This window comes from Oratosquilla oratoria, chromosome 1, assembly GCF_046742065.1.
Source record: "Oratosquilla oratoria isolate Oo_2021 chromosome 1, ASM4674206v1, whole genome shotgun sequence".
In the NCBI taxonomy this organism is placed as follows: Eukaryota; Metazoa; Arthropoda; class Malacostraca; order Stomatopoda; family Squillidae; genus Oratosquilla; species Oratosquilla oratoria.
The window spans coordinates 58,609,224-58,637,136 of record NC_134777.1 but is presented as its reverse complement, the minus strand read 5'-3'; the positions used below and the strand labels follow the sequence as shown (position 1 = coordinate 58,637,136).

Below are 27,913 nucleotides of genomic sequence, written 5' to 3'. Positions count from 1 at the left end.
ATTGGAAGGGCCCGGCGACCGTGGCTTGCTACTGTGAGACTGCAGCCCCCATGCCTTGTGACGGCCAGAAGAGAATTAATGTATAAGTAATGAAGAAGTGAAAGGGCTACCCCCGTTCTCATCACCCTGCAAGCATTTCTCCACGCTCATCGTTCTCCCCATGTTTCTGAGTGTTCTTTGTTCTCCCGATCTCTGTCGCAGTTCTCACCACTCCTTCCTTCGCATCTGCGTCGCCATCTTTATTCTTTAGTCGTTGTCCCCGCACCTCCTCCCCTCCTTCCCCTTCTCTCCTCTTCGTATCTATCTGTTCTTCTTGCCTATTCTTTTTTCTCTTGCCTTCTCTCTTCATCCCACGCATTTTCCTCTTCCCGTCGCCCCTCCCCCGTCCATGCCCTACGCTTCCCCTCCTCTGGCTACGCTTTATTTAATTCCATCCTCCGCTTTCAGGCAAGCACATACAGAGGAAGAAAAAGGGAACAATGCACAAACTGTGAGGGGGAATTAAGAAAACTGAGGCGAGGAAGGTCTTGCAGTGACCAGTAACTAAAACCTCGATTCTGAAGAGATAGTGTAGTAGAGGGATAGCTTGACAACCGATAAGTGGTATTCAGTGATTATGGCGAGAGGAACTCAGTAGCTGGGACCTAATTTGGAAGTGCTACTGTAGTTGGGAGGCCTCGTAAAATGAATAACTTAATGTGAAGAAAAAAAACGTAAAGAACGTAAAATTATTGTATATGGAACATCGAAATGAAAGCTTGGGAAAGGTGTAGTTGTGGTTTCCTTTTTCAAAGTGCATCCTGGAAAAAACGACGCGTCAGGTTGTTACCACGGGAGGCCGGAACACCAAACAACAAAATACGATAGGTATACAGTGATGTCGGATAGTTTCAGAAGGTGTTTTTCCGAACATACAAAAGGCTTCGAAAGGTAGTTCCCAAACGTGCAGAGGTTCAGGGAGGAATTTCCTTGACATCAGTAGATAGACGAAACAGCCTGGTTTGTTCACAGGCAGGTGTGACGAAAAGGAAAACGGTACCGCATTCATTTATATATTGAACACAGTACATTTTTTGTATAATTGGCAATTGCCGACAAGTCTGTCTGGTATACTTCAGCATAATCGGAAATACGCACAAAACAACTCTGGGTGTCCTGAGTCAAGCAATGGTCGCCTGTAGCTTTCGCTAACTCCAAGGCTTACGTCATTTTGAGCAAGGCAGACTTAGAGGATAGATAGTTAGTGGTGGGATGGATGCCAGGAATTAAATGTTCTATGAACATCGGTTTGCACATGCGCCTTCCCCCCCCTCTCTCTCTCTCTCTCTCTCTCTCTCTCTCTCTCTCTCTCACACACACACACACACACACACACACACACACACACACACCACACATATACGTTCAACCCAATCTTCACAAAGCCAGTTTCATTCGCACTCACCTCCCAACACCATATTACATTTCATTACCCGCCTTATCAACATCGACTGCCAACATATTCAAACAAGTCTCGTCCACATAAGCCTTCTTGCGCCCAGCCACCATGCCCGTGTAAACACATAACATACCCCTTTTGCCGCAGAATTTCCTTTTCTGTATAAAATCACTTGGCGGCAGATAGGCTGGAATTATTGTAGATAGGCTGAGCATGGGGGGGGGGGTTAGGCACGTGACCCATATAGCCCCCATGCTCACAAAACAACCTCAGAGTTGTGCACCAAAAGCTCTTGTCGTATCCACAACACACCCTGCTGCTCATTCTTGACAGATTGCACTCCATCCACACTCCCTCCACCTCCTACACCTTTCACTCCTCCACACTTCCCCTACACCACATAACTCCAAACGCTTGCATCCTCTCACCTGCACGCACATACATCGCCCTCTCTCACCATCCTCTCCTTCCTCTTTCCCTCTCTCACCCGCTCTCTCTTCTTCTCCCCTCTCCCTCCTCTTTCCTTCTCGCCTCTTCCATTCTCCTTTTCTCTCAGAGTGTAAGGGAGAACAGTAGATGTTTGTCCTGTAAACCACGGCTAGATAAACACGGGCTCGCGCGCGCGCGCCCACACACACACACACACACACACACACACACACACACACACACACACACACACACACACACTTCCTTTTTCCTCTCGCTTCTCACCCATTTTCTCTAAGTTCTGTCCCTCCCTCCCTCCCTCCCTCATACTCTTCACACATGCCTATAATCACCCTCTTCCCTCATATGCTATTATCACTCATTTTCGTCTTATGTGACCATCCTTTTCGTCTGTAAACGCAATTCCTAGTGTGCCCGCTCGCCCGCCCCCCTCCCTCCACATGTATTCTCCCACATCCGTTTTCTATCTCCACGTACCCACAGTCCTCCATCATATCCCCACACACATGCACTATTCCTATACCAACACAGTTCTTGTGTACCTGTGTGTTCAACACATTCCACATTCTTCCCTAAGTACATAATTCCACTTCTTTAACGCACCTGGTCGTCCCTGCACATCCGCGCATTCCTCTTACATCATCTGACCCCCTCCCCTCCCCCATCATCCTCTCGCCCACCCTTCCACGCTCGGAAACCCCTTCCCGCAACACTGACGCATTCTCACCCACACCATTCCCCGCGCATGCTACCCGTCCTCCCGCACGCTCACCCATATCATTTCCCACTGCTACGTACGCATTTTCGTCTGGCATTTGTATACTTCCTCAAAGCACGCATCACCGCACGCACACCTTCACTAATAATGCTTTGGTAACACTCCTCACATGGCTCGCACTGTGTTCCATTGCAGTCGCACTCTTTCCCTCACCCAGCCTCGTCCGCTTACCTATATGGTTCCATCGTGTGTCCCACAGCGCCGCTGTGTCCCCAATATTCTCTCTCTCTCTCTTTCTCTCTTTCCCTCTAGCTGCGTCACCCCATCTCTCTTACTCTTACTCTTTCCCCTTCCGACTTATCACTTGCCTTTGTATATACGTGCGTTCTCCCGCTCACTGCCCTTTTTTTTTCCCGTTTCCCTTCACCCCACACCTCCCACTCCCCTGGGCAGCCACACATTGAACACCCCTTCTCTTCCTCTACCCCCGCACCCAGGGCTTTTATTGTGTTCCGTACGCGTTGCATAGCAGTTGTCGGGTGCTTTGTTCCGTATGCCTGCAGCACCGCCACCATGCAGGAATAGGTTGAAGCACGTGCGGTGGGGGTGAGGGTGGGGGCCTCAATACCCGGCAAAGAACGTCCCCTTCCTTGTCCTTACATTGTTTATCCTGCGGCGAATTCTTCCTTATTTTCAAACATGGATTCTTTGTCATCCTCGGCCAAGGAAAAAGTGTGTGGTAGGTAGCACAGCGTCCAGCGCAGGAAATGTTCGCGTCGACTGCAAGACGGAAAAGTTCCTCCCTGCGTGTGCAGTGTGTGTGTGCGATTGCGTGTGCGTGTATGCCTATGGTAGTGCGTGTGTGTGAGTGCGCGCGCGCACACGCTCCCATGCGTGTGCATGTGACCTCGTCCTGGGGGGGGGGGTGAGAGGAGCAGGAACAGGTTTCGTACAACTTGTGGAGTTGAATGAGAAAAACTGCTTAGCATGTTCAGCATTTAAAACTGGTCACTTCGCAGGAGGCACAGTACAGATTGTATTTATTTATTTGTTCGTTTATTCACTCCTTCTTTTATTCATTATTATTATTTTTTGTGTTCAACGCTATATAATAGTGACGTGTCACCCTGGAATAAATTATTTCAACTAGGTTGGATGAATCAAGGAAAATTGATGTGAAAGAAGTCCTTGGTGACATCTGGTGACCAGTTACGCCATTCTCAGTGACACTAAGAGGTGTCGGAAGAAAATGTAGTTGTAACATTCGAAAATTTCGGCATCATGCACATTTAGTTTCACTTTTCACGTCTAAGTACTGCAGTGGCTAGTATCTTTTGTAAAGCTGCAGCAATTGTATTTTCTTTTTGTAGAATAAATCATAAATGCTGTAAGCCCATTAGGAAATGCAAGACACGGAAATCTACAATCCCCCCAAAAAAACACTCACAGTTCTTAAGTTATCAGCTACTGTACAGAGGTAATGTAAGGCAACTGCGCATTATCATGGGAGCAGGGGCACTTGAGAGTGTGGTAAAGTTTAATGGTTTCTCGGTGTGGAGATGGAACCAATTTCTAATCTTGCACATGACTGTAAACATCCCACATTCTTGGGTCCCATCTTCACCCAGAAAGTTGAGCAATTCTGCTTGTGCCATTGACTCAGTCTTCCATATTGCAAATGACCATTTTCACGTCGCCCAGAATGGCAGTACATTACAGTCAGCATCTCGGTCTCCCCACCAGCTGATAACTGGTGACTGCTTCCTTCCTTATATTAGTTGCCAACTTGGAAACACCCACATTACTTCATACCCAACTTTGTTTCTTCCTAGAGATCTATGGGAGGGCCGGAGGACGATTGCTTTCTATGGGGTTCTTGGTTTCCAGTCATTGAAATTTGAATCAATAGTTGTTGTTATAATATATACATATACTGTATACACACACACACACACACATATATATATATATATATCTGCTGACGGTCAACTTGAATATTCAAATGAAGGAATGTGTAATATCTTAAACAATTATTTTAGCTCGGTATTCGTAAACGAAACACCTCAAAGTGAATTCCAAACTGAAACCTGTGAAAAGTCTGGGGTAAACTTACTCACTACGGTAAATATAACAAAAGAAAAAATTAAAAGGTGTATAGACAAACTCAAAGTTAATAAAACACCAGGGCCTGACGGTTGGCATCCAAGAATCTTAAAGGAAATGAAAAATGAGATTGTTGTTCCATTAGAAATTATTTTAAAAAAATCCATCATATCCGGAGATGTCCCAAGAGAATGGAAGCTAGCTAACGTTACTCCCATATTAAAAAAAGGTGACAAAAAGAAACAAAATAACTATAGGCCTATAAGTTTGACTTCAATCGTAGGAAAAATAATGGAAACTATCATCAGAGATGCTATCGAATATCATTTAGAAAGTAACCGTTTGATAAATGATAGCCACCATGGTTTCAGACGGAAACGTTCTTGCGTGACTAACTTACTCGAATTCTACAACACAGTTATCTTGAATTATGACAAAAGAAACAATATAGATTTAATATATCTAGACTTTGCAAAAGCTTTTGATACCGTCCCACACGAAAGACTACTTACTAAATTAGCTTTGCATGGAATAAGTGGTTGCCTATTAGGTTGGACTAGTAATTGGTTGAAAGGTCGAAAACAGAGAGTTGTTTTAGATGGAAAAACTTCTGGATGGAAAAGTGTTGCAAGTGGAGTTCCTCAGGGTTCCGTTCTTGGGCCACTTCTATTCATAGTATATATAAATGATATAGACCATGGACTAAGATCTACTGTTTCCAAATTTGCTGATGATACAAAACTGTGCTGAGTGGCAAATGATCACTCAAACCAATTAGATATTCAAGAAGATTTATTTCAATTACAGCAATGGTCTGAAAAGTGGCTAATGAAATTTAACACAAGTAAATGCAAGGTAATGCACATAGGTAAAAATAACAGTAAGTACGATTACAAGTTATTTGGAAATTCGTTAACAAAAGTGGATAGTGAAAAAGATCTCGGCGTAATTATCAGTAACGACCTCAAATCATCCAAGCAGTGTATTTCAGCCTCTGAGAAAGCAAATAAGATTCTGGGATTGATTGCACGATCTTTTGATTTCAAAAGTCCATCACTCATTAACAAGCTATATAAATAGTTAGTTCGTCCACATTTGGAATATGCTGTTTCCGTATGGTCACCGAATCTCATTAAAGACATTGACAGACTGGAAAAAGTACAACGGCGAGCCACAAAACTGATTCCAAATATAAAAAATAAATCATACGAAAATCGACTTAAGCACATGAATCTGTTTTCCCTAAAATAGCGTAGACTCAGAGGTGACTTGATACAGGTCTTTTAAGATTTTAAAGGGAATTGACAACATCAAAAGTGACCAAATTTTCACATTGAATGAGAATCAGACAAGAAACAATGGTCTCAAACTGTCCGGAAATAGATTCAATTTGGAAGTAGGTAGAAACAACTTTGCCAACCGTGTAGTTAATGAATGGAATAAACTTCCTGCACAGGTAGTGCAATGTAGTTCAGTTCGAAGCTTTAAGAATCATTTAGATAAATACCTAAGTAAGATGCTGTAATGATTATAATTTATGTTATATTATTTGTTTTTGTTTTGTTATAATTTGTCTGTCTGATTTTCATTTATTATTAGTTATATGTCAATTTATTATCATTTACTATTTACCTGTTTGTTTGTTATTCAACTATACCTATGCATTTATTTATGTATTTTATTTGTTATTTACATTATTATAGTTTTTATTTATTATTATTATTATTTTTTTTTTTTTTTTTTTTTTTTTTTTTTTTTTTTTTTTTTTTCATCCGACCTAGATATGGATCAAAAGGTCTCCTGTCGGCATGCTCCGCCTTTGTAATCCTTTGTAATATATGTGTGTGTGTGTATTGTGAAAACATTGACAGAATGGTAACAGATGGAAGAGCATTACTTACCCCACCCCCCATATGGAGTATTGACTGAATAATTTATGCAGCCAGTATTTTAGGGATTTATCTTGTGGACCAGAGTCACATAACATTCTTTTGTGATAGGAGACAAATCTCATCTCACAAAAAGAATAGTGACCACATTTGAAATTCTATGATTCCTCAATTGTGCAATCTTTCATCTCTGATTCCACCTCTCACTGCAGTCCACAAGGAGAGAAGCGCTGGTTATTGATTATGAAGTATGAAAGTACCAATGTAGTACCTTTATTTCAAACTTACAATCAAGATTATTTATATCTCGACTTCAATGTTGATAAGTGTAATATTGATCTTATTTCCTTTTGATCTTCATTTATGGCTGTTCATATGAATGTATTTATTTATATAGTTGTAAATGTTTGTTGTGCTTATTTTTTTATGCAAGGTTTAGAAATGTTTTATTGCTTTCCAAAATATATGGTGGCATATATCTTCTTTCTTTTTTCCTCTTCAGATATGTTCTTAGCTTGATGGCTTGAGGCAAGGCCCTTCTGCTCTGCAAGTCCATGGCGGAGCTTGACCACGGTGCCTGCAGGGTGGATCACACCTAGAACTTCTCATTGCTATTTGTTACTCTTTAGTAACAACAGCTGAACTTATAGTGCTGTGGAAGTGCTGATCATTGTCAGTTCAGCAAAATGCAATTTGAAAATTTATTTATACAATTGAAAGTGGCCACAAAGGTCATATTTTAAGTTAGTGACAAACATTTGTGGCTCTAAAATTGTAACATACCTGGTAGTTTCCAAACAATATTGAAAATGTCAAACAAGAGCATCAGGAATGTTAGAAATGGATGCTATGGATGTATTCTAGACTAGAGAAAATTCATCTTGTGTAAAATTGTACATAATTTGGATAAATTTCCCCCAAATCCCTACAATGCCTACTGAGAGCTTAGGGCTGGACACAAAGATGGCAGCAATGGACATGGATCCTAAGGGTTTCAGCCCCATGTCCGGCCCTGATGACAACATGAGCTCTCCGCCCAGCATTCCGTCTACATCTGCCTCAACCCCGTCATCCGTGCCATCTGCCGGGTCCACTCCTTCATCCATCCCATCTGCTGGCTCCACGCCTTACCAGTACAACCTGCATGAGTATGGTGCCATCAAGCCGATTACACCAGACCAGCCTATAACTCCAGACCAGCCCTGCACCCCAGACCAACCCACCACCCCTGAGGGCAACAGTGAACAAAGAAACCACATAGACTACAGCAAATACTCTACAGGGGGACCTGGGGAGTGTGAAGAAGTGGTGATGGACATTGAGAAGTTAGAAGTGAATCCAGACATTAGAAAGTCCAGTGAGAGACGCGATGATTGCTCGTGTGTGATGTGTGATGATCACAGAAGACCAAGTCATGTTGTTGATACAAACAGTGTCAAGCCCCCAAAAGTGAAAAATTCTTCCATGTCCCCAGTGAAATGGAAAAAGAGTAGAAAACAGTCAGGGAGAGAAACATTACATTACCAAAGTGAAATATCCCAAGACTCTGAAAGTACTGGCATTAAGATAAAGATAAAACTAACGACACAACCTTCAAAGAGTCTGTCCGATGTGAATAACCTAGAAAGCATAGACCCCAATCTGCCAAATGCTATTGCCAAATCTAGTCCAAAGGGGCGTAAAGGTAAAAGAAAAAATTACCCATCTGAACATATTGACAGGGGGAAGACATGTGAAGGACGAAAGCGTCGGAAAACAGGTGAACGTTTTGTGGAATGGGGTCCAGTACTGGATGAGGTGTGTGGTGAAGCACAAAGCCCATGGGCTTGCAAGATTCCCCATGAGATCCTGTACCAAATATTCCTGTACTCCACAAGTGGAGGATGTGTTCCTCACCTTTTAAGGTAAGACTTTTCTCTCTCTCTCTCTCTCTCTCTCTCTCTCTCTCTCTCTCTCTCTCTCTCTCTCTCTCTCTCTCTCTCTCTCTCTCTCTCTCCCCCCTCTCTCTCCCCCCTCTCTCTCCCCCCTCTCTCTCTCTCTCCCCTCTCTCTCTCTCTCTCTCCCCTCTCTCTCTCTCCTCTCTCTCTCCCCCTCTCTCTCTCCCCTCCCTCTCTCTCCCCTCCCTCTCTCTCCCCTTCCTCTCTCTCTCTCCCTTCCCTCTCTCTCTCTCTCTCTCTCTCTCTCTCTCTCTCTCTCTCTCTCTCTCTCTCTCTCTCTCTCTCTCTCTCTCTCTCTCTCTCTCTCTCTCTCTCTCTCTCTCTCCCCTCTCTCTCTCTCTCTCATATAGTTATATCACATGAGTAATGAGGTAGTGATGTGGCATGAAGTGCTGTTCTTGTCTACACTGCGAGTTTTTTAATTGGATGAGGAAGGTGGTCATCGTATGGTGAAATGTTAAGGGTTGACCTGATCCAAATGTGGAAATGCTGTGTCTTGCTGCATTGCCTTTGACCCAAGCAGAATAGTTGGGGATGTGGATGACCTTTCATTCGCAAGGTGCTGGGATGAATGGATTTTGATGAGTGTGTGCTTTTACTTGGCCACCCCTCATATAAAGGGCAGAAGGCCCTGTATGTACACATCCATACCCTTTGTTGGCAAAGTCAAAGCATACACCCATATCATTTACAACCTATTTATTCACCTTCCCATCTCAATACCTTGAAGGGTTGCCCTAGTTCCCCATCACTGCTGTACATTTTATGTTCTGGATATGTTTCAAGGAGTAAGTGCTAAAGTGCAATGAGTATTTGGGGAGAGGAGGATGGGAGAGAACAGAAAGAGAGAGCAAATGGTGGAATGAAGAGGTATAGTGGTGGAAGAAAATAAGGGATATGAAGATTGGTTGCAAAGTAGGACTAAGGAAGCACATGAGAAGTACAGAAGAAAAGAGAATAAAAGTAAAGCATAAGGTGAGGGAGGCAAAGAGAAGAGCAAATGTAAGGTGGATTGTATGATGGAGAACTTTTAAAATAATATAGATATATTTTGGAAGAAAGTGGAAAGATTGAGGGGGTGTGAGTCAAGTAGAGAGGAAAAATAAAGGGTGCAGAGAGACACATGCTAATGGAAGTTGAGGCAGTAAGTGTAAAATACAGTATTTCATGGATTTGTGGAATAGATTAGGGAGGGTTTGTGGCAGTGGGAGATGCCAAGATTGAGATGGGAAAAGAGAATGATGGGTTTACAGGATAAGATGAGATACAAAGATCATTGAAAGTGAGCAAAGGTGGTAAGGTATCAAGGTTATACGAGTGTCACATAGTGTATGATTAAGGGAGTGGTTATAGTGGATTGGCTAGTGATATTGTGTAATATGTCTCCAGTTTCTTCTAATAACATTCTGACAACAGATCATCTCTGGTTAAAAGCCCCTAGTATTGTTAGGTTTTAATTTAGTGGGAGGGGTTGTTCAGTAAGTTGGGGTTTCTTAGATTCATAATTGTCAGGGGTGAGTAGCATTTCTGATTTGTGTCCATTATTTTTCTAGCTTTGAAGTATATTTGTTTACTCTTTGCAGCTATTTTGTAGTTAGAGTGTTATACTTTTTAGTTCAGCTGCATTTGAATGATTTGATGGTGTTTCCAAGGTTTTGGGAGGGAAAGTCATGTATGAAAATTTTGAACTGTAGCGGTGATAATATCAGTCCTTCTGGGACACTTTCAAAGTCTGCCAACCAAAGAGTTTGTCAATAACCATATATTCTGCATACCTTGTTTCTACAGTATGAGCTTCCTTGATAATATGTTTCTTGTAAGTAGTTGGGGCTGTGCCAAAGGTCTTGCATATATGACTATGTTATCATCATTATTGTTCTGTCAGGTGGTATTTTTAGTCATACATGTGTAAGAAGTGTGCTGGTGGAGTAGTCATTGAATTTATGTTCAATTAGGATATGGAATTTTTATTCTTCTTATGGTCATCCTATCTTCTAAGTTTGATATAGTGAGGACAAGGGAGCTTAGTTTGTATGATGCTAGTGTATATATATATATATATATATATGTATATATATATATATATATATATATATATATATATGTATATATTTACCTAGTTGTACTTTGCGGAAGAAGAGCTATGCTTGTAGTGACCCGCAATTGTATCTTTTCACATCCAGTTCTTTCTTAAAATCATGTATACTTTTAAGACTCACTGTTTTCTCTTTCAATTTCCATATATCTATTACTCTGTGTGGAAAGCTGTTCTTTTTCAAATCTCTTCTGTAAATGTCCTTAAGTTTCTTCTCGTGTCCTCTTGTATTTCTTCTGTCCCATTTTAAGTAGGTCGTCCCTATCAAGGATTTCATCCCTTTCATAATTCTGTAGATGGTTATCAAATCACCTCCTTCTCTACTTTGTTCCAGAGTTGATAAGTTTAGTTTGTCCAATCTTTGTTTGTATGTCAACTTGATAAGTGTTGGTGCCATCTTTGTCAATGCTATTTGATTTTTTTTTTTTTTTTTTTTTTTTTTTTTTTTTTTTTTTTTTTTTTTCTTGTACTAGGTGTCCATAATGCTGCTGCATATTCTAGTTTTTGTTTTATCAGTGTAACTAGTATTTTCTTTACCATTTCCTCATCCATGTAGTCAAAGCCACTTTCATTGATCTTATTAAATTGTAAGTGTCCCAAACTATTTTGTTTACATGTTTGTTTGGGCTCATGTCGTTTGAGATAATTACTCCTAGGTCTCTTTCTGAGTTTACTTTTGTAACTCCCTTTGTGCCAATTTTGTATTGACCCGATATTCTATTTTCATTTTTTTCCAAATTCCATTATACTACATTTCGTAATGTTGAAATTCACTTCGTTCTTTATACTCCATTTCCAGACTTTGTCCATGTCTTCTTGAAAAGAGTTACAATCTTCTTCTGCACTTACTCTCTTCAATAGTTTTGCATCATTTGCAAAGAAGTTTATAACATTCATTTCCTTCATTCATGTTGTTTATATAAACAGCAAACATTATCGGAGCCAATATGGAGTCTTGGGGGACTCCACTTATCATATTTACCCAATTTGAGTTCTTTTCTCTAAGTACCACTCATTTTTCTTCAATTCAAGAAGTCTTTCATCCATTCCAATAATTTTCCCTGTATTCCATGTATTGTTTAAATTTTTCTTAGTAGCTTTTTGTGTGGTACTTTGTCAAAAGCCTTTTGTAAGTCCAGGAAGGCACAGTCTGCCCAACCATCTCTTTCTTGTATTATTTCTACCAATCTTGAGTAAAAGCATATTAAGTTTGTAGTACATGATCTTCCACTTCTAAATCCAATTTGGTTGGGGTTTAGTATTTTGTTCTCTTCCAAGTGTTTAGTCCATTTATTTTTTATAACTTTCGCATATTTTTGCAATTATGATTGTTAAGGATACCGGTCTATAGTTTGTTGGATTTTCTTTATCTACTCCCTTATATATTGGTACAATATTTGCATTTTTCCAATCTTGTGATACATTTCCTTCTTTGAGTGAGAAGTCAATTATCTTGTGTATTTTATCTGTGAGTTCATCTATACATTCTTTCAATATCCAGTTAGCTATTCTGTCTGGCCCATGTGACTTTCTGACATCAAGTTTCTTTATTTGGTCCCTTATTTCATTCTGTGTCACCGTTATTTCTTTGATTTTGGGGGATCTTTCTTGGTGTCCATCATCCCACATTTGTGAACTTTCAACTGTAAATACAAACTTAAAGTGTCTGGTCATTACTTCAGTTATTTCTACATCTATGTACTCTTTATTTTATTCATGCAGTTTCACTATTTCATGTTTGTCTTTTAGTTCATCATTTACATATCTGTAAAATAGTTTAGATTGTTCTTTGCATTTGTCTATTATATCTTTTTCATAGTTTCTTTTTTCCTCTCGGCTTATGTCTAAATATTCATTTCTCAGTTTGATGTATGTTTGCCATTTAGTCACTTTTTTGTCTCTTTTCCATCTTTTCTAGGCTTTGTCTCTTCTATCTCTAGCATTGCTACACTTTTTATTAAACCAGCACTTTATATACACCCTTTTCAGTTTCTGCTTAGGCACATGTTTATCTGTACCCTCCTTATATATCTTATTATTGTCAGTTCTTCCTAATTTATTTCCTTTGTGTTAAAGTAACCCATAATTACTATGTTTTCTCCATATTTAAGTGTCTCGGTTAATTAATTCATTCATATATATATATATATATATATATATATATATATATATATATATATATATTTTTTTTTTTTCATGGGTATTTTGTGAATTCTTTTCCAATTTATTAGCACTTTATTGTTAGACCAGGAGTAATTGAAGACTGCAATGAGTGCCTTTTTATTTATTTGTTTTATATTATTTTATTCTCTCTCTCTCTCTCTCTCTCAAAAATCCTTTAGATGGTAGTTTGATCTCATGCTTGGACCCCCTGTATGAGAGTTTTTATCTCTTGATTCTGATGAAAGGATGGTAGCTTTTGTATTTTTTTCTGTATGTGTTTTGTATATCTCTCCATGTTTTGTGGGTTTGTAGTCATTTTTGGAGAAATGGTTGTTTTGATGCATTTTTTTTTTCTTTTTCCTCTTCTCTCCACCCAGAACTCTGTAAAAGGTATGGCTTCAGTAAATATGTACAGTCATATGCAGATATTTTAAGGGAAATTAGTCAAATTTTTTCCTACTCAAAAAGCAGTTGACTTCTCCCACCCCAACATGAGCACACATACACACACACCGGACTGACAGCGAAGAATGGAACCCGAAAAAACGCAATTTTCATGGATTACAGGGAAGATGGAGTACCTGCGTTGTATTAGTATGGAAGGGGAAAGCTCGTGGTGTAGTGGGCAGGTGAAGGAAAAGGAGAAGGGGAGACATTATTGAGGAAAAGGGAAGAAAATGAGGAAGGGGACGAACGGGCCCCAGACGTCAGAAGGGGTGTCAACAAAAGGTGTGCAGATCACACAGACAAGGTTGAACAGGTGAGCAGAGGTATTAAAAGTAGAAATATAGATAATAGCAGCTCAATGGAAAGGGAAGATAATTACTTTTTTGGATTTAATGAGGGAGTAGATAACCTCCCCCGACTAGTAAGTCTAGAGGAGAAACTAAAAAAAAAATTAACAAAGCATGGGAGGTTAAGTTTAACCAATTAACACTAGTTACACAAAGAGTTGATAAACTGGAAGAACTAAAGAAGGAGAATCAAAACCTAAAGAAGTAGAAGAATTAAAAAGACAGTTAAGAGAAGTAATAGAGAGATAAGGAGATAATGAATAATAAGAGAATTGACAGAGATAGTGAATGAAAGAAAAGTAAGAAAAAGAAAAAATGAGTGAGAGAGGAAAGATAAAAATAAATCTATAGGTGATGAGAGAGAAGGAGACTTATAGAAAAAAGAAATATTAATAGAAATTAAAGAAAGAGAAAAAAAAGGTTAAACAAGGTATTAAAAGTTCAAGAAGATGAACAAGAAATAGGGAAAGAAATTGAAGAAATATATAGACTAGGGAAATACAATATAGATAAGACCAGACCAATTAAGGTTAGATTCAGGTCACAAATGACAGCAGAGAATATCCTAGCAAAAAGTTATCAGTATAAACAGGTATGGATAAAAACAGAGGTGAATAAAGAGGAAAGAGAGGAAGAGGAAATAAAAAGAACAAAAGTCAAGGGAAAAAAAAAGAGAACAGAACAGAGTCAGACAAAGAGAAATTCTATTGGAGAGTAGTGGATATGAAAGTGAGGGAAACAGAAAACAGAATGGAGGAAGGAAAAAGAACCGGACATAATGGAAATTGTAGAGACAAAATTGAAAGGTCCATTACCACCCAACAGTGTAGGACATGGCACATATAATTATTGGATTAGAAACAGAGAAGTAAAACAAGGGGGTGGAGTTATGTTCCTGACTAAGAAGGATATAAATGTGAGGAATGTTACATATGGAAATAATAGAGATGATTATGATGGAAGTGGATGGCAGGGATGGGAAGAGCAGGAAGTTTGTGGTAAATTATGTGCCTCCTAAAATGGCTTTGTGGGAAGAGAGAGAACACAAAAATATGTTAGAAGACACAAGGATAACACTAAACAAGATAATGGAAGATGGAGGAAGAATAGTTATAATGGGTGACTTTAATTGTAAAGAAATCTGCTGGGAAGAAATGACAGTGAAGGGTGGAGATGACCTATGGGGAAATGTTCTACTTGATATGATTATAGAACATACAATGACACAATGGATACAAGAGAATACTAGGTATAGAAATGAGGAAGAACCATTGAGACTGGACCTAATAATCACATCAAAACCTGAAATAGTGGACAAGATTGAATACAAGACACCACTAATTAAAAGTGACCACATATTAGTTGAACTGGAACTAAATGAGGAAAAATACTTGGAAAAAAAAGAACAATATAGAAAGGGAAGATTGATGTATAGAAAAACAAATTTTGATAAAATAAGAGAATTCTTTCAAAAAGCAGACTGGGAAAGGATACACAAGGAGGAAACAACAGTAGAAGAGAAATGGAATATTTTGACAAAAATCTATAATGGAGTGGAAAAGTATGTTCCACGACAAAAACAAGAAAAAGGATATGTAAAGTGTTGGTACAACAAAAGATGTAGGGAGTTAAAAGACAAAAGGGGTAAAGCTTGGATAAAATGGAAGAAAGACAAAAGACCTGAAAAATGGAAAATCTATACAAGTTACAGAAATCAATATGTATAATTGCGCAGAGAAGAAAAGAGAAAATATGAAAAGGGTGTCAGAAAAATGTAAAGATCAACCAAAACTATTTTATAGATTTGTAAACAACAAACTTAAAAACAAACAAGAATTAGAGAAACTACGACAAGGAGGAGTTGAATACACAGAGGAAATAGAAATGGCAGAAATTATGAACAATCATTTTAAATCAGTGTTTATGAGGGAGAACATGCAATTTAGAGATGTCGAGTGGGAGAAAGTCCCCCCTATGAAAGAGATAGAAGTAACAAGGAAAGAAATAATGAATCACTTGGGTAATCTCAATGTCAGAAAATTGCATGGACCAGATGAAATGGCAAACTGGATTTTTAGAGAATGCAGGAACAAACTAACAGACAAAACACATAGTCTAATAAGCAGTTCATTGAAAGAAGGAAAAGTTCCAGAAGATTGGAAAAGATCATTATAGTACCAATATGTAAAGGGAGAAACAAGGAAGACCCTACTAACTATAGACCGGTCTCTCTTACAAGTATGTTAGCTAAAATTTGTGAAAGAATGATCAAAATTAGATGGGTAAGGCATTTGGAAAAAAACAATGTACTAAATCCAAGGCAGTTTGGATTTAGACAAGGACAATCATGCGTCACAAACTTGATGTGTTTCTATTCAAGGCTAATAGATGTAATACAAGAAAGAGATGGATGGGCTGATTGTGCATTTCTCGACCTGAAAAAAACTTTTGATAAGATGCCACATAAGAAATTGGCAAAGAAATTAGAAACTGCAGGAGGAATATAGGGCAAACTGCTGAAGTGGATGGAAGACTTCTTGCATGAAAGAAAAATGAGAGTGGTGATAAGAGACAAACATTCTAATTGGGATGAAGTGATTAGTGGAGTTCCACAAGGAACAGTTCTGGCCCTAATAATGTTTGCTATATATATATATATATATATATATATATATATATATATATATATTAAAGATATGGATAAAGGAATTGAAAGTTATATGAGTTTCTTTGCAGATGATGCAAAATTGTTTAAAAAAAAATGAACACTGCAGAAGATTGTGAGTGACTGCAGAGTGATCTCAATAAAGTATGGGAATGGAGTAGGAAGTGGGAGATGGAATTCAATATTAAGAAGTGTAGCATAATGGAATTTGGAAGAAGCAAAAAAAGAATAGTGGGATCATATAAATTGGGAGAGGAAGAAATTAGAAAATGAGAAGGACCTGGGAGTCATTATTATGAATAATATGTCTCCTGAGAAACATATGAACAAAATTTTTGGAGAAACTTATAAGAACAATCAAAGTGGTATTTACATACCTGGACGAAGAAATGGTGAAGAAACTACTAGTCACTTTGATAAGACCAAGAAATTGGAGTATGCAGCGACGACGTAGTCACCAAATACAAAAATGTGTAACAAAACTTGAAAGAATACATAGAGCAATTATGAAATTGGCACCAACACTCTCAGAACTATCATATGAGAGACTAGCAAAACTTGAGCTACAGACATTAGAGCAAAGAAGAGAGAGAGGAGACTTGATAACTATAGAATCATGAAAGACAGAAATTATTGATAGTGAGGACCTGATAAAATGGGATAGTAGAGATACAAGAGGACACAGAAAGAAAATCAAGAAAGACAATTATCGAAGAAACCTGAAAAAGAACAGCTTTCCCCACAGGGTAATAGATGTTTGGAACAAGTTAGATGAAAATGTGGTGTGTGTGTGAAAATGGTACATGAATTTAAAAACCGTCTAGATAAAACAAGATATGAAGACAGGACACCTCGAGCATAGCTCCCCTTCCTGTAAAATATAACTAGGTAAATACAATGTACACAAATACCAAAGAGAAAAAGAAGAGAAAGAAATTGCGAAGGAGATACTGAAAGTGGTTCAGGACAAGGGGCAGGATTTAGAGTAGGAAATCGACGACGTGCATAGGATGGGTACATACTCAAAAGAAAAAACTACAGGCCAATGAAAATCATATTAAGGACTCAAATGATAGCTGAAGAAATACTTTCACGGTTCAGTATTGGGTCCAATAATGTTTGCTATATATGTAAATGACATGGATGAAGGTGTATTATGTTATATGAACTATTTTGCAGATGACACAAAAATACTAAAGAAAGTACAGAAAAAGACTGAATCGCTACAAAGAGACCTGGACAAAGTCTAGGAATGGAGCCAAAAGTGGGAATTGAACTTCAATATTAAGAAATGTAGTATAATGGAGTTTGGAAAAGGTAAAAAAAATAATACAAGGACAATATAAAATCAGTACAAAGGAAGCAAAGAAAGTTAGTTCCAAAAAGGATCATGGAGTAATTATCACCAAAGACATGTCCCCAGACAAGCATATAAAGAAAATAGTCGGAGAAACCTACAATTTAATAAGATCAGTAAAGGTGGGTTTTAACTACTTGGATAAAGTAATGATAAAAAAAATATATTAGTTACACTGATAACACCAAGATTGGAATACATTGTGACACTATGGACACCAAGTACAAAAAACAATATAAGGAACGAAATTAGATAGAATCCAAAGAGCAGTGACAAAGATGGCCCCAACACTTTCAAAATTGAAATACGAACATATTGACTAAACTGGAACTACTAACCCTTGTACAAGGAAGAGAAGAGATCTATTGGCCATTTACAAAATCATGAAAGGCATGGAAGTCCTTGACAGCTCTAGAAGACTTATTAAAGTGGGATAAAAGAAAAACAAGGGGACATGAAAAGAAACTCAAAAAGGATATTTATAGAAGAGATCTGGGGGGAAAAAAATAGTTTTCCACACAGAGTGGTGGATGTCTGGAACAAATTGGATGAAACAGTAGTGTGTGCAAACACCTTACAAAAATTTAAGAAACTAGATTTTGCGAGATACAAAGATGGGTCACTACAAGCATAGCTCCCCTTCCTGTATAATACAAATAGGTAAATACACATGCACACATTCATACTCATGCGTGTGTGTGTATGATTCTGTTTAGCATCACTAACCACCCTCTAAGAGAGGGCTAGAATGGTTACTCCTTACAGAGAACTTCTTGAAGCAGGAAATTTAATGTAGTTTGCCTTAAGAATTTGCTGTCTGGCAGGGCTTGATCTTCTTCCATTCCTGACCTCTACCTCAAGTAGTGACACTCCATCCTGCTTGGCCAGCAAGTATTTTGTGTATATGGATATATTTACCTAGTTGTATTATATGGGAAAGGAGTTATACTAGTAGTGACCCATCTTTGTATCTTTCAGCATCTAGTTTGTTCTTAAATTCTTGTAAAGTTTTGTACACACTGTTGCCTTGTCCAATTTGTTCCAGACATCCACTCTGTGTGGAAGACTATTCTTATTCAGATCTCTTCTATAACTATCCATTTTGAGTTTCTTTTCATGTCCTCTTGTTTTCCTTTTATCCCACTTAATAAATCTTCTCTGTCAAGGACTTCCATCCCTTTTATGATTCTGTAAATGTCCAGTAGATCTCCTCTCTCTTCTTTGTTCCAGGGTTGATAGTTCCATTTTGGACACACTTTGTATGTTAATTTTGAAAGTGTTGGTGCCATCTTTGTGTGTATATGGAGACAAATCTAAGGTGTACACAGAGGAGAAATGAAAGATTAGTGCTGGAAATTACACTGAAAGACAAGAAGAGGGCAAGTTCAGTAAGAGAATGGACTGGAAAGATATTGTGTAGGCAGTAAAAGTGAGAAAGTGGAATTGGGCAGGAAGAATGATGGGCAATAGAGCAAGTGTGTTACTAAGATGGGAAGTGTGTAAGGAGACCCGACAGAAGGTTGAAAGACAAGATAGAGAATTTTGCAGGAGTGATGTGGCAGAGGGCACAGTCGTGGAAGTCATGAATGGTATGAGAGAGGCCTCTGTTCAGCAATAGACTTGAAATGGCTGATTGATTGATGTGTGCATGTATATATGACTTAATTTAACATAAACTTCCCTTTCAGAGAGGGTTAGGATGCTGTCTCCATATGTAGGGGTTTTTCAAGCAGGGAGTTTAATGTAGATTACCCTTACAAATTACTTGCTGCCAGGCTGGACTTGAACTACCTCCATTCCTGACCTGTGCCCACCCATCCCCTCAAGTAGTGACACTCTCTTGCTTGGCTAGTGAACATCTCTTGTGCGTGTGCATGGTCACGCACACACACACAATGGAGATATTTTGTGAAATTTGATTATATGAAATATGCAGTCATCTCTAGATTCTTGCATTTCCTTTCAAAATGCAAATGTCTGAAAGAAATTGTAGAAAAAATTAGTGTTGTCAGTTTGTTGGTGCAGGTGGCTGGTTCAAGTATCCTGCTCTTTGATAGTTGCTGCACCAATCGCTAGGTAATGCATGCAGTGTCTGTGACTATCATTTTTTGATATCTGGTTGCCAGGTGTTTGAGTGGTTGTGACTTTGAGGGTGGAATTTACATCTCATTCATTCACTTGTTATCCCTGCTAAGACATATTTTTAATATTAGAATAGTTGTTGCTGATCAGCTTCTGGTGTCATTGCATATTAACACCAGAGCAATGGAGGTTTCTTTTATAGCTGATACTAAACAGTGAAAGAGTGAATCAGTTTAACCCATTTCACTGCACAAGAGGTTTCCCTTTGTTAAATGAAATTGCCTCATGCTAGCTAGAACAAATGTGAGTCATAAATAACAGTAAAGGGGTTAGATGAGATAATGAGTAGAGCAAAAGATGATGACATGACAACTAGAAGTATCTGCATATGGTGCCACTGTTTTGAGAGAGAGGAAAACATTCATTTCCTAGAGACAAAGCTTCCATCTTCACTGAGGTACAACTCCATAGGTTGGTACTTGACTCCTAGATTGGGTCCAAGATCTCAGCTATATCACTGGGTCAAGCCTGTGACTCTGGCCAGCTTTCTAGGGGCTACAGGTTGTTCCTATGGAAAAGATCCTTGGAGTTTGAAATAAACCAAGGAATGTAGATATGGTTGAATGAAAGTAGATGTGGAGGCAGGACAGTATGAAAGAAATGGGGCACAAGATTGATTTATTGATGACATTAACATGATTGAACAATACAGCAAGATGAATGCACATATTCGTATTGCCTATTTGTCTTGTCCTGATAAGGTTTTTGGGACATTAAAGTATCTATAAGCTAGAATTTATGCTGTATTTACAAAGTAAAGTTTTAGTTCTTACATAATTCTTACTGATATTACAGAATTAATTTGTGTTTGTAATAAACCTTAGATCTTTACATTTTCAACATCAGTGAAGCAGGATACTCTTTCACTTGAATATGTATAACAAAATGTATTTAACTTGCCCTAACATAATAATATAGTTGCTACCTATGTCTTCTACATCAGATTTTTATTGGATGTATAATATACCTAAAGGTTTTGTGGCTCTTCTTTTCAGACTCTCACGAGTGTGTAGATTGTGGCGACAGGTGGCAGTAAAGCCAAGGTTGTGGCACACAGCAGATCTGGCTACAGTGCGTATCAAGCCAAAGTTCAGGAATGAAAAGAAGCTTCTATGGATCCTTGAACACAGGCTTGCTTGGGTTAGAGACCTCAACCTGGGTAAGTAATGTTGTCCCTTCATGGGCATGGGAATGACAGAGGAGTAATAGATAAACAGAATTTTGTCAAAAGAGAGATGGAAAAATAAGTGTAGTCTAGGTAGTGGAGACTTATGAATGTACATATAGAAAATTAATTATTCTTACTTTTCATTTGAAAATTATACATTCATTTGCCACTGAATAGTATTTCATGAAGTTAGAAATGTTTGTTTTGCCTGTAGATGGTTGTGGGAAATTAATTTTTGTTGCCTGTACTTTGTGTGTACATACCCTAAAAGCCATGGGTCATCTGCAAGAGACCAGGAGCAACAGATTGATTTTATGCTTCCATGTATTTTCTTATTACCATCTTTTCCTCAAAAGAGGGCCATCATCACAGATTTTCTTAGAAAGTTAAACCAAAAGAAAGGCAAAACATACATATAAAGGAGGTAGCCAGCCAAGGCACATACCCACAGCCACACATTCCACTCCTATCCACCATCCATTGCTTTCCTCTCATCTTAGCTCCTCATAGAGGAAGGGGCCATCCTTGCCTCCTGCCCATTCCCTGGGTCAGAAGCAATATATATATATATGTACCGGTGTGTGTGTGTGTGTATATATATATATATATATATATATATATGTGTGTGTGTGTGTGTGTGTATTATATATTGTTAAAAGGTTTTTAACATGCTATAATCACTCATCTATGGCATAAGGCCCATTTGGCTATATTACTGTGATACACACATCAGTGATATTGTCTGATATAGGAATGATTTATTAAATAACAAAATGTTTAGTTGTTTCTCTTTGTGGATATGATTAAAAGGTAGTAAGAGAGGTGAGTAAATAATTATGTATATGTCTGCTTTTAATCTTGTACATTTACTCTTTCATTTGCCATAGATTGTCAAGACTTTACTCATTCTATACTACTGTTTTGCTTCCAGGTGGCTGGAGTGATGCTGTGACACCCCTTACACTAGCCCGCATTCCCCAGCTGTGTCCAGCCTTAGTGGGTCTCAACCTGTCTTACTGCCGCAAAATTCATTCTGAAAACATCCAAACCCACCTTGCACAATGTCCTAACCTGCAGCGCCTCGACCTCACAGATGTTATGGGGGTATGTGGTTTATATCTATGAATTTGTAATCCAACATACTTATTTTGCAGCTGTAAAAAAAAAAGTTTTAGTATTCACTAATTTTAAAGCATAGGCTCATATTCAAGGTTTTTCTGAGAGTTCTCTATAAAACACATCTACAGATTTTATGGGTAGGAAGGTTGGCCAGGTTAGTAAAGGATTCTGTCAGGTTTCTTTAATTATGTATGCACATGTGTACTCAGTGCTTCACAGCACTTTGTGTTATTTTTCCACTTGCTGTACTTTTATTGTAATTACCCAATACAAGTTTTCCGCAGCCTTCCTTGTTGCATTTATCTGTTCATATATGGGAGGGAGGGAGATTTAGAAGATGGGTTCCAAACCAGTAAAGGTTGTCATATAGATGAGCTGCTAAGGATAGAATTACTGGAGCTCAGAGGGAATAACAATTATTTGTTTTCATTGTAAATGCATCTGGGGTAAAGAGTTCATGAAGAAAGACAAACAAATTCAAACCCCATCATAAACAAATAAAACGGATTCAAATATGCTTCCCATCTCAGCATTTTGGTAAATAATTGACTTGAAATTAGTGTCCTTGGCAGAGACTAATATACAAATCAACAAACACAATATTGTGTATTGTGCATGGCTTTGAAGTTCCTATGTGTTTTAGAGAATATTTAGGTAATACAAAACCTTAAAGATGTGTCTAGATTAAACTAAGTTCATATTACATGGTTGTATATGAACAATATTTATGAAAGGGTTGTATATATAGGTATATTTTTGTATAATCATTCAGTTTGATATGTGTAGATATGCATACATATTTGCAAGACTTAATTTTTCAAGGCTGCATGGCTACCTTTGAGATGTGCATGTATTTTATGGTGATGTTACAATACCAAATTTATTTTGTATATTGTAGGCTGCTGTACCTAGATATATAATGATGCATTCTATCGTTATGAGTAGATGGTAACTAAGTCTAATTCAATATTCAAGATACCTGATTTTTTACTGTAAGGGAATTGGAATGAATCCCAAACTTCAGTAGTTCTGCAGCAATTATGCAGATGTTATCATAATTCACATGTAATTTTATGGGTTCATAGCAATAATTTTAATGGTAATCTTGTAATAGTGGTGATAGCACAAGAAGTATCTGCTATATAAGAGTAACTATTTATTTTGATAAAATAGGAGGAAATCTCTTGAAGGAAGTCACAAGTTTTACATGAGTAGTAGGACATATGTAAAGGTCAGAGTTGGAGAGAGTGAGTGACTTGAGGTGAATGAGGGCTTACAACAGGGTTGTGTGATATTGCTATGGTTTTTTATTTGTATGTGGATAGGGTGGTAAGGAAGTTAAACACATATGCTAAGAAGGGATTTGGAATTAATTGTAAGAGAATGGAAGGACATGAGAAATGAACCAGTTTTTATTTGTATTTACCTAGGTGTATCCTATGGAAAGGGGAGCTATGCTACTGGTGTCCCATCTTTGTATCTTACAGTGTCTAGTCTGCTTTTAAATTCATGTATAGTTTTTGCACACACTATTGTTTTATCCAGTTTGTTCCAGATATCCACCACCGTTTTTTTTTTTTTTTTTTTTTTTGTAAGGTCTCTTGTATAAATATCCTTTTTGAGTTTCTTATAATGTCCCCTTGTATTTATCTTATCTTTTTTTTTTTTTTTTTTTTTTTTTTTATTTTTTTTGGTTGTTCTTGTTTTTTTTTTGTTTGTTTTTGTTGTTTCTTTTTCTTTTTTTTTTTTATTTTTCCTTTTTTTTTTTTTTTTTTTTTTTTTTTTGTCTCTTGTATAACTATCCTTTTTTTAGTTTCTTATCATGTCCCCTTGCATTTATCTTATCTCAATTTAGTAAGTCCTCTCTATCAAGAACTTCTATGCCTTTCATGATTCTGTAAATGGTCAGTAGGTCACCTCTTTCTCTTCTTGTTCTAAAGTCGGTAATTTCAATTTAGCCAAACTCTCTTCATATGATAGGTTTGAAAGTGTTGGGGCCATTTTCGTGGCTGCTCTCTGGATTTGTTCAATTTTCTTTATATTCTTTTTGGTACTGGTTGACCATAGTGTCGCAGCATACTCTAGTCTAGTTCTTATTAGTGTGACTAGTATTTTTTTTTAACCATTTCTTTGTCTAAATAGGTAAAAGCCCCCTTTATTAATCTTAGCAAGTTATAAGATTCACCAACAATTTTGTTTATCTGTTTATCAGGGGACACGTCATTTGAGATAATTACTCCCATTATGTCTGGTTTTTCTTCTGACAGGTTCACTCAATCCTGAGATTAATCCGTCAATATTAGAATAGGCCAATTTTATTTTATTTATTTATTATTATTATTATTTTTTTTTTATTTTTTTTTTTTTCCTTCTTCTTCTTCTTCTTCTTCTTCTGCTTCTTTTTCTTCTTCTTCATCATCATCATCCCGTTTTCTGTTCCTTTCATTTCACTTACCTTGGTGTACCATTTTCTCAACCTCATGTCTAAGACTCTAATAGAACTTGTTTTTAGTCTGTTCTTTTTTGCCTTTTTTTAAGGTAAGCTTCATCTCTTAGTGCCTTCTCTCCCTTTCCTCAACATTCCTTTCTCTTTTTATCCATATATTGTTGTAATGTTCACTCTGCTAACTTACCTGATTTTGCCAGTATGTCTTCTGCTACCATTTGTGATCTTGGTTTTATCTTTAGGTGTCGATTTCTTTCTTTAAAATATTGTCCCAATCTATATACTTCTATTTCTTTTTCTTCTTCTTGGTCATTGTCTTGTACTTATTTTTTTTTTTTTTTTTTTTTTTCCCTCTCTCAAGTACCTAACCAAACCATGTTTTTTCTTTAGTCCATATACTACAATACACTTTTCTATCCACTGTATCACACACCCTATATGCTTTTTCTTTGATTACTTAAATAATTGTGTCCTTTGCATTTTCCTGCATCTGTTATTGTACTATTTCTTTAAAAGCTGTCTCTTTGTTTTCTCTGTTTTCATTCCATTTCTTAATCTTCTGCAAATTTTTGTCACCTAAATTTTCAATTCTTTCAGACATTGCCTGTATTTTGTGATTTACCTCTCATTACTAGAGTTCTCACTACTGGTAGTATCATTGTTTTTCATCCTTACATTTTCACATTTAACCTCAAATTGTTCCTTTTTTAATCCACTTACATACATACATACATATACCAAGGCTTTTTTCCCCTTACAAGGGAGGTAGCCAAAAAGGAAAAGGCATAAAATCATTCCCACCCATTCCATCCCTGAATACACTCCACACCCCTCCACCCTCCCTCTTACCTTAGCACCTCCTGGATGACGGGTCATCCCTGCACCTTGTCCACTGCCCTGGGTCAGAAGCAGTGTTGCAAGACACATCACATCCACAGCAAGGCCACTTATATTAAATCGGCAACCCCCCCTCTCTGTCCCCCCATGCATAAAAGAAGACAGGGAAAAATCCCTTCAGGCTGTGTCAAAATTTGCTCACACATACTACCTCACCCCCCATCCCCCCACCCATTCCACCTCATGCATCACAACATCATCCATATACAACCATTCTCCATTCACCCGTCTTCTGTCCTCTCCCGTCCTTCCTCAATTCACGTAACTCGTTATTTATTTCGGAATTCTTCTTTAGTTCACATACCTCTTTTTTTTACTTCAAAATAGTCTTTCCTTAAAATCACAATCTCTCCTTAATTCCATGAATTCTCTCTCCCATAAGTTTCTGTTAAGATTCATCTCCCTTTCCATGTCAATGATTCGGCTCAAATTTCTTTTTTCGTACTTACCAAAGCCAGAAAATAGGTCATCGCTGTGCAATCTACCAATCCTTCTTGGAGTTTCAAAGCCTCTATTTACATTTAGTTTTGGTATAGTGCCTCCAGAGGACTCTGCGTTTATGTCGACATTAAAATCAAACTTCAAACTCGTCACCATTTTCTCCTGATCTACCTTGGTTCCCTTGCATTTTCTCAAAATAGACACGTTCAACACCGCACAGAGATTATTTTAGGTAACCATAAGTGCTCCCCTTCCCACTCAATATAATCCAGGCCTCTTGCTTTCCTTGCACTGTTGAGAATTTTTGTCTTATTCGGTAGCCTACGGAACTCTAGTTGACAACTGTTGAGAGCTCAGTGGTTCATTTGTGTGTGTGACATTGTGGATGACATTATTTGCCACTGATTCTCAGGAGAGGCTGAAGCTGTTGGTGACTGAATTTGGAAGAGTATGTGAGAGAGGAAAGTTATGAGTGCATGTGGGCAAAACTGAATTGATGAGATGTAGAAGGAATGATGAGGGTGGTAGGTTGAATGTGAACATGGAAAGTGAGGGGCTTGAGGAAGTGGAAAGTTAAGTATCTGGAGGTGATGTTGCCATTAAAAGGAGGAGTGGATATGGAGGTCAGCCATAGAGTAAAGTAAGCAAGTAAATGTCTAGGTGGAAGGGAAAGTATTACAAGAAATAGGTAAATAAGGATGAAGGTAAAGAGGAGGTTATATGTAGTGATTGTATCCGTGGCACTGTATATGGAGCAAAGACTTCAAATATATGGTAGGCATAGAGTAAGAGAGTAAACATGTTTGAGAAATATAATAGGTGTTACAAGAACAGATGGTGAGAAATGTAAAGTTAGAAAGAGTTAGAAAGCAGGGGTAGGAAGGGAGTTGACAGATAGGGTGGATCAGTGCTAAGATGGTCTGTGTATATGGAAAGAATAAGTGAGGAAAGAGTAGCAAAGAAAGTGTGGATAGAGTGAATTTGAGAGGATGGGTGAGGTTAAGAGGTGCTTTGTTGTATAAGGAATGTTTCAAGCAGGGAAGAGAGTGCAAATTATAGGGGTGAATGAATGAAGATATAATGCAGCCTAATGGAACATTTTTTCTCATCTGTGTGGATGAGTATAGGGATGGGAGTACTATGTGATGAAGTGAGGTGGGGTTAAACCACCATTGTCTGTCATGCCCTGCTGTGGAAGAACTTTGTCTTGCCACATTCCTCTCAACCCAAACAACCCATTATCCCCAAAATGCTGAGTTTTTTAATGTGTGTATATATGATCATGATGCTGTGCACTTTGATTTGGCCACCTCCCTTATAAAGGGGAAAGGGCCTATGGTATATGCGTATAATTTTAATGAGTTCTGTAATGTTAGTAATATGTGTAGGGGTTCTCATAATTATGCTTTGCATGCCACAGTTGCACAAGCCCACACCGCGATGTGCTGTAGGACAGCAAACCCTGATGGACTTTGCCACCACCACCAGGGATCGCCTCACTCATCTCACACTTGCCAACAATACTCTTGCCAATGTGCCAACCATCATCAATGCTTTTGCGGTAAGTTGGCTGCAACTCAGTCTGTCTTCCAAACCTGAAAAACTATCAGAGTGACTAGACTTAACTCACCTGAAGACATTCCTTTTATATATGTTTATTCCCCACTACTATCATCTACACATTAATCCTTTTTTTTTCATCACTGCTTTTTCCACATATGAGTCGGAGTCCTCCCAGACTCTCTCATGTTTTGTATATTACAGTCTTAACCTTTCATCTTCAGTCATGTACATGGACCATACTACAGTGGTTACTTTCATTTTGATAGTGTTACATATCTTTTCCCACTGTTATCAGTAGATATCATTTATTTATCATAACCAAGCCAATGATGAATGTTTAATAGTTTGCATAGCACATCTTTGTCATTTATGTTTACTAAAAAATTAACAACATAAGAGAAGAAGAGTTTAAATGTGAGATGTAATGCCTGAGAAGTATGGTAGGGGTTACTAGGCTGGAAAGAGAAATGAGTTGGAGAGTGGGGAGTGAAAAGGGAGCTGGGAGATAGGGTTAATGAAAGAGTATTG

General features: G+C 37.9%; 1 protein-coding gene across 1 annotated transcript in view; it reads left to right on the top strand.

The window, feature by feature from the left end:
- The window catches only part of Fbl6 (F-box and leucine-rich repeat protein 6), a 64,113-nt gene that overhangs the window by 20,438 nt on the left and 15,762 nt on the right, over nucleotides 1–27,913 (top strand). The window contains exons 2-5 of the mRNA XM_076191695.1: nucleotides 7,101–8,502; nucleotides 20,747–20,910; nucleotides 21,851–22,023; nucleotides 27,243–27,383. Of these exons, the coding sequence (XP_076047810.1) occupies nucleotides 7,529–8,502; nucleotides 20,747–20,910; nucleotides 21,851–22,023; nucleotides 27,243–27,383 (1,452 nt within the window). The 5' untranslated portion in view covers nucleotides 7,101–7,528. The remainder of the gene's footprint in view (nucleotides 1–7,100; nucleotides 8,503–20,746; nucleotides 20,911–21,850; nucleotides 22,024–27,242; nucleotides 27,384–27,913) is intronic.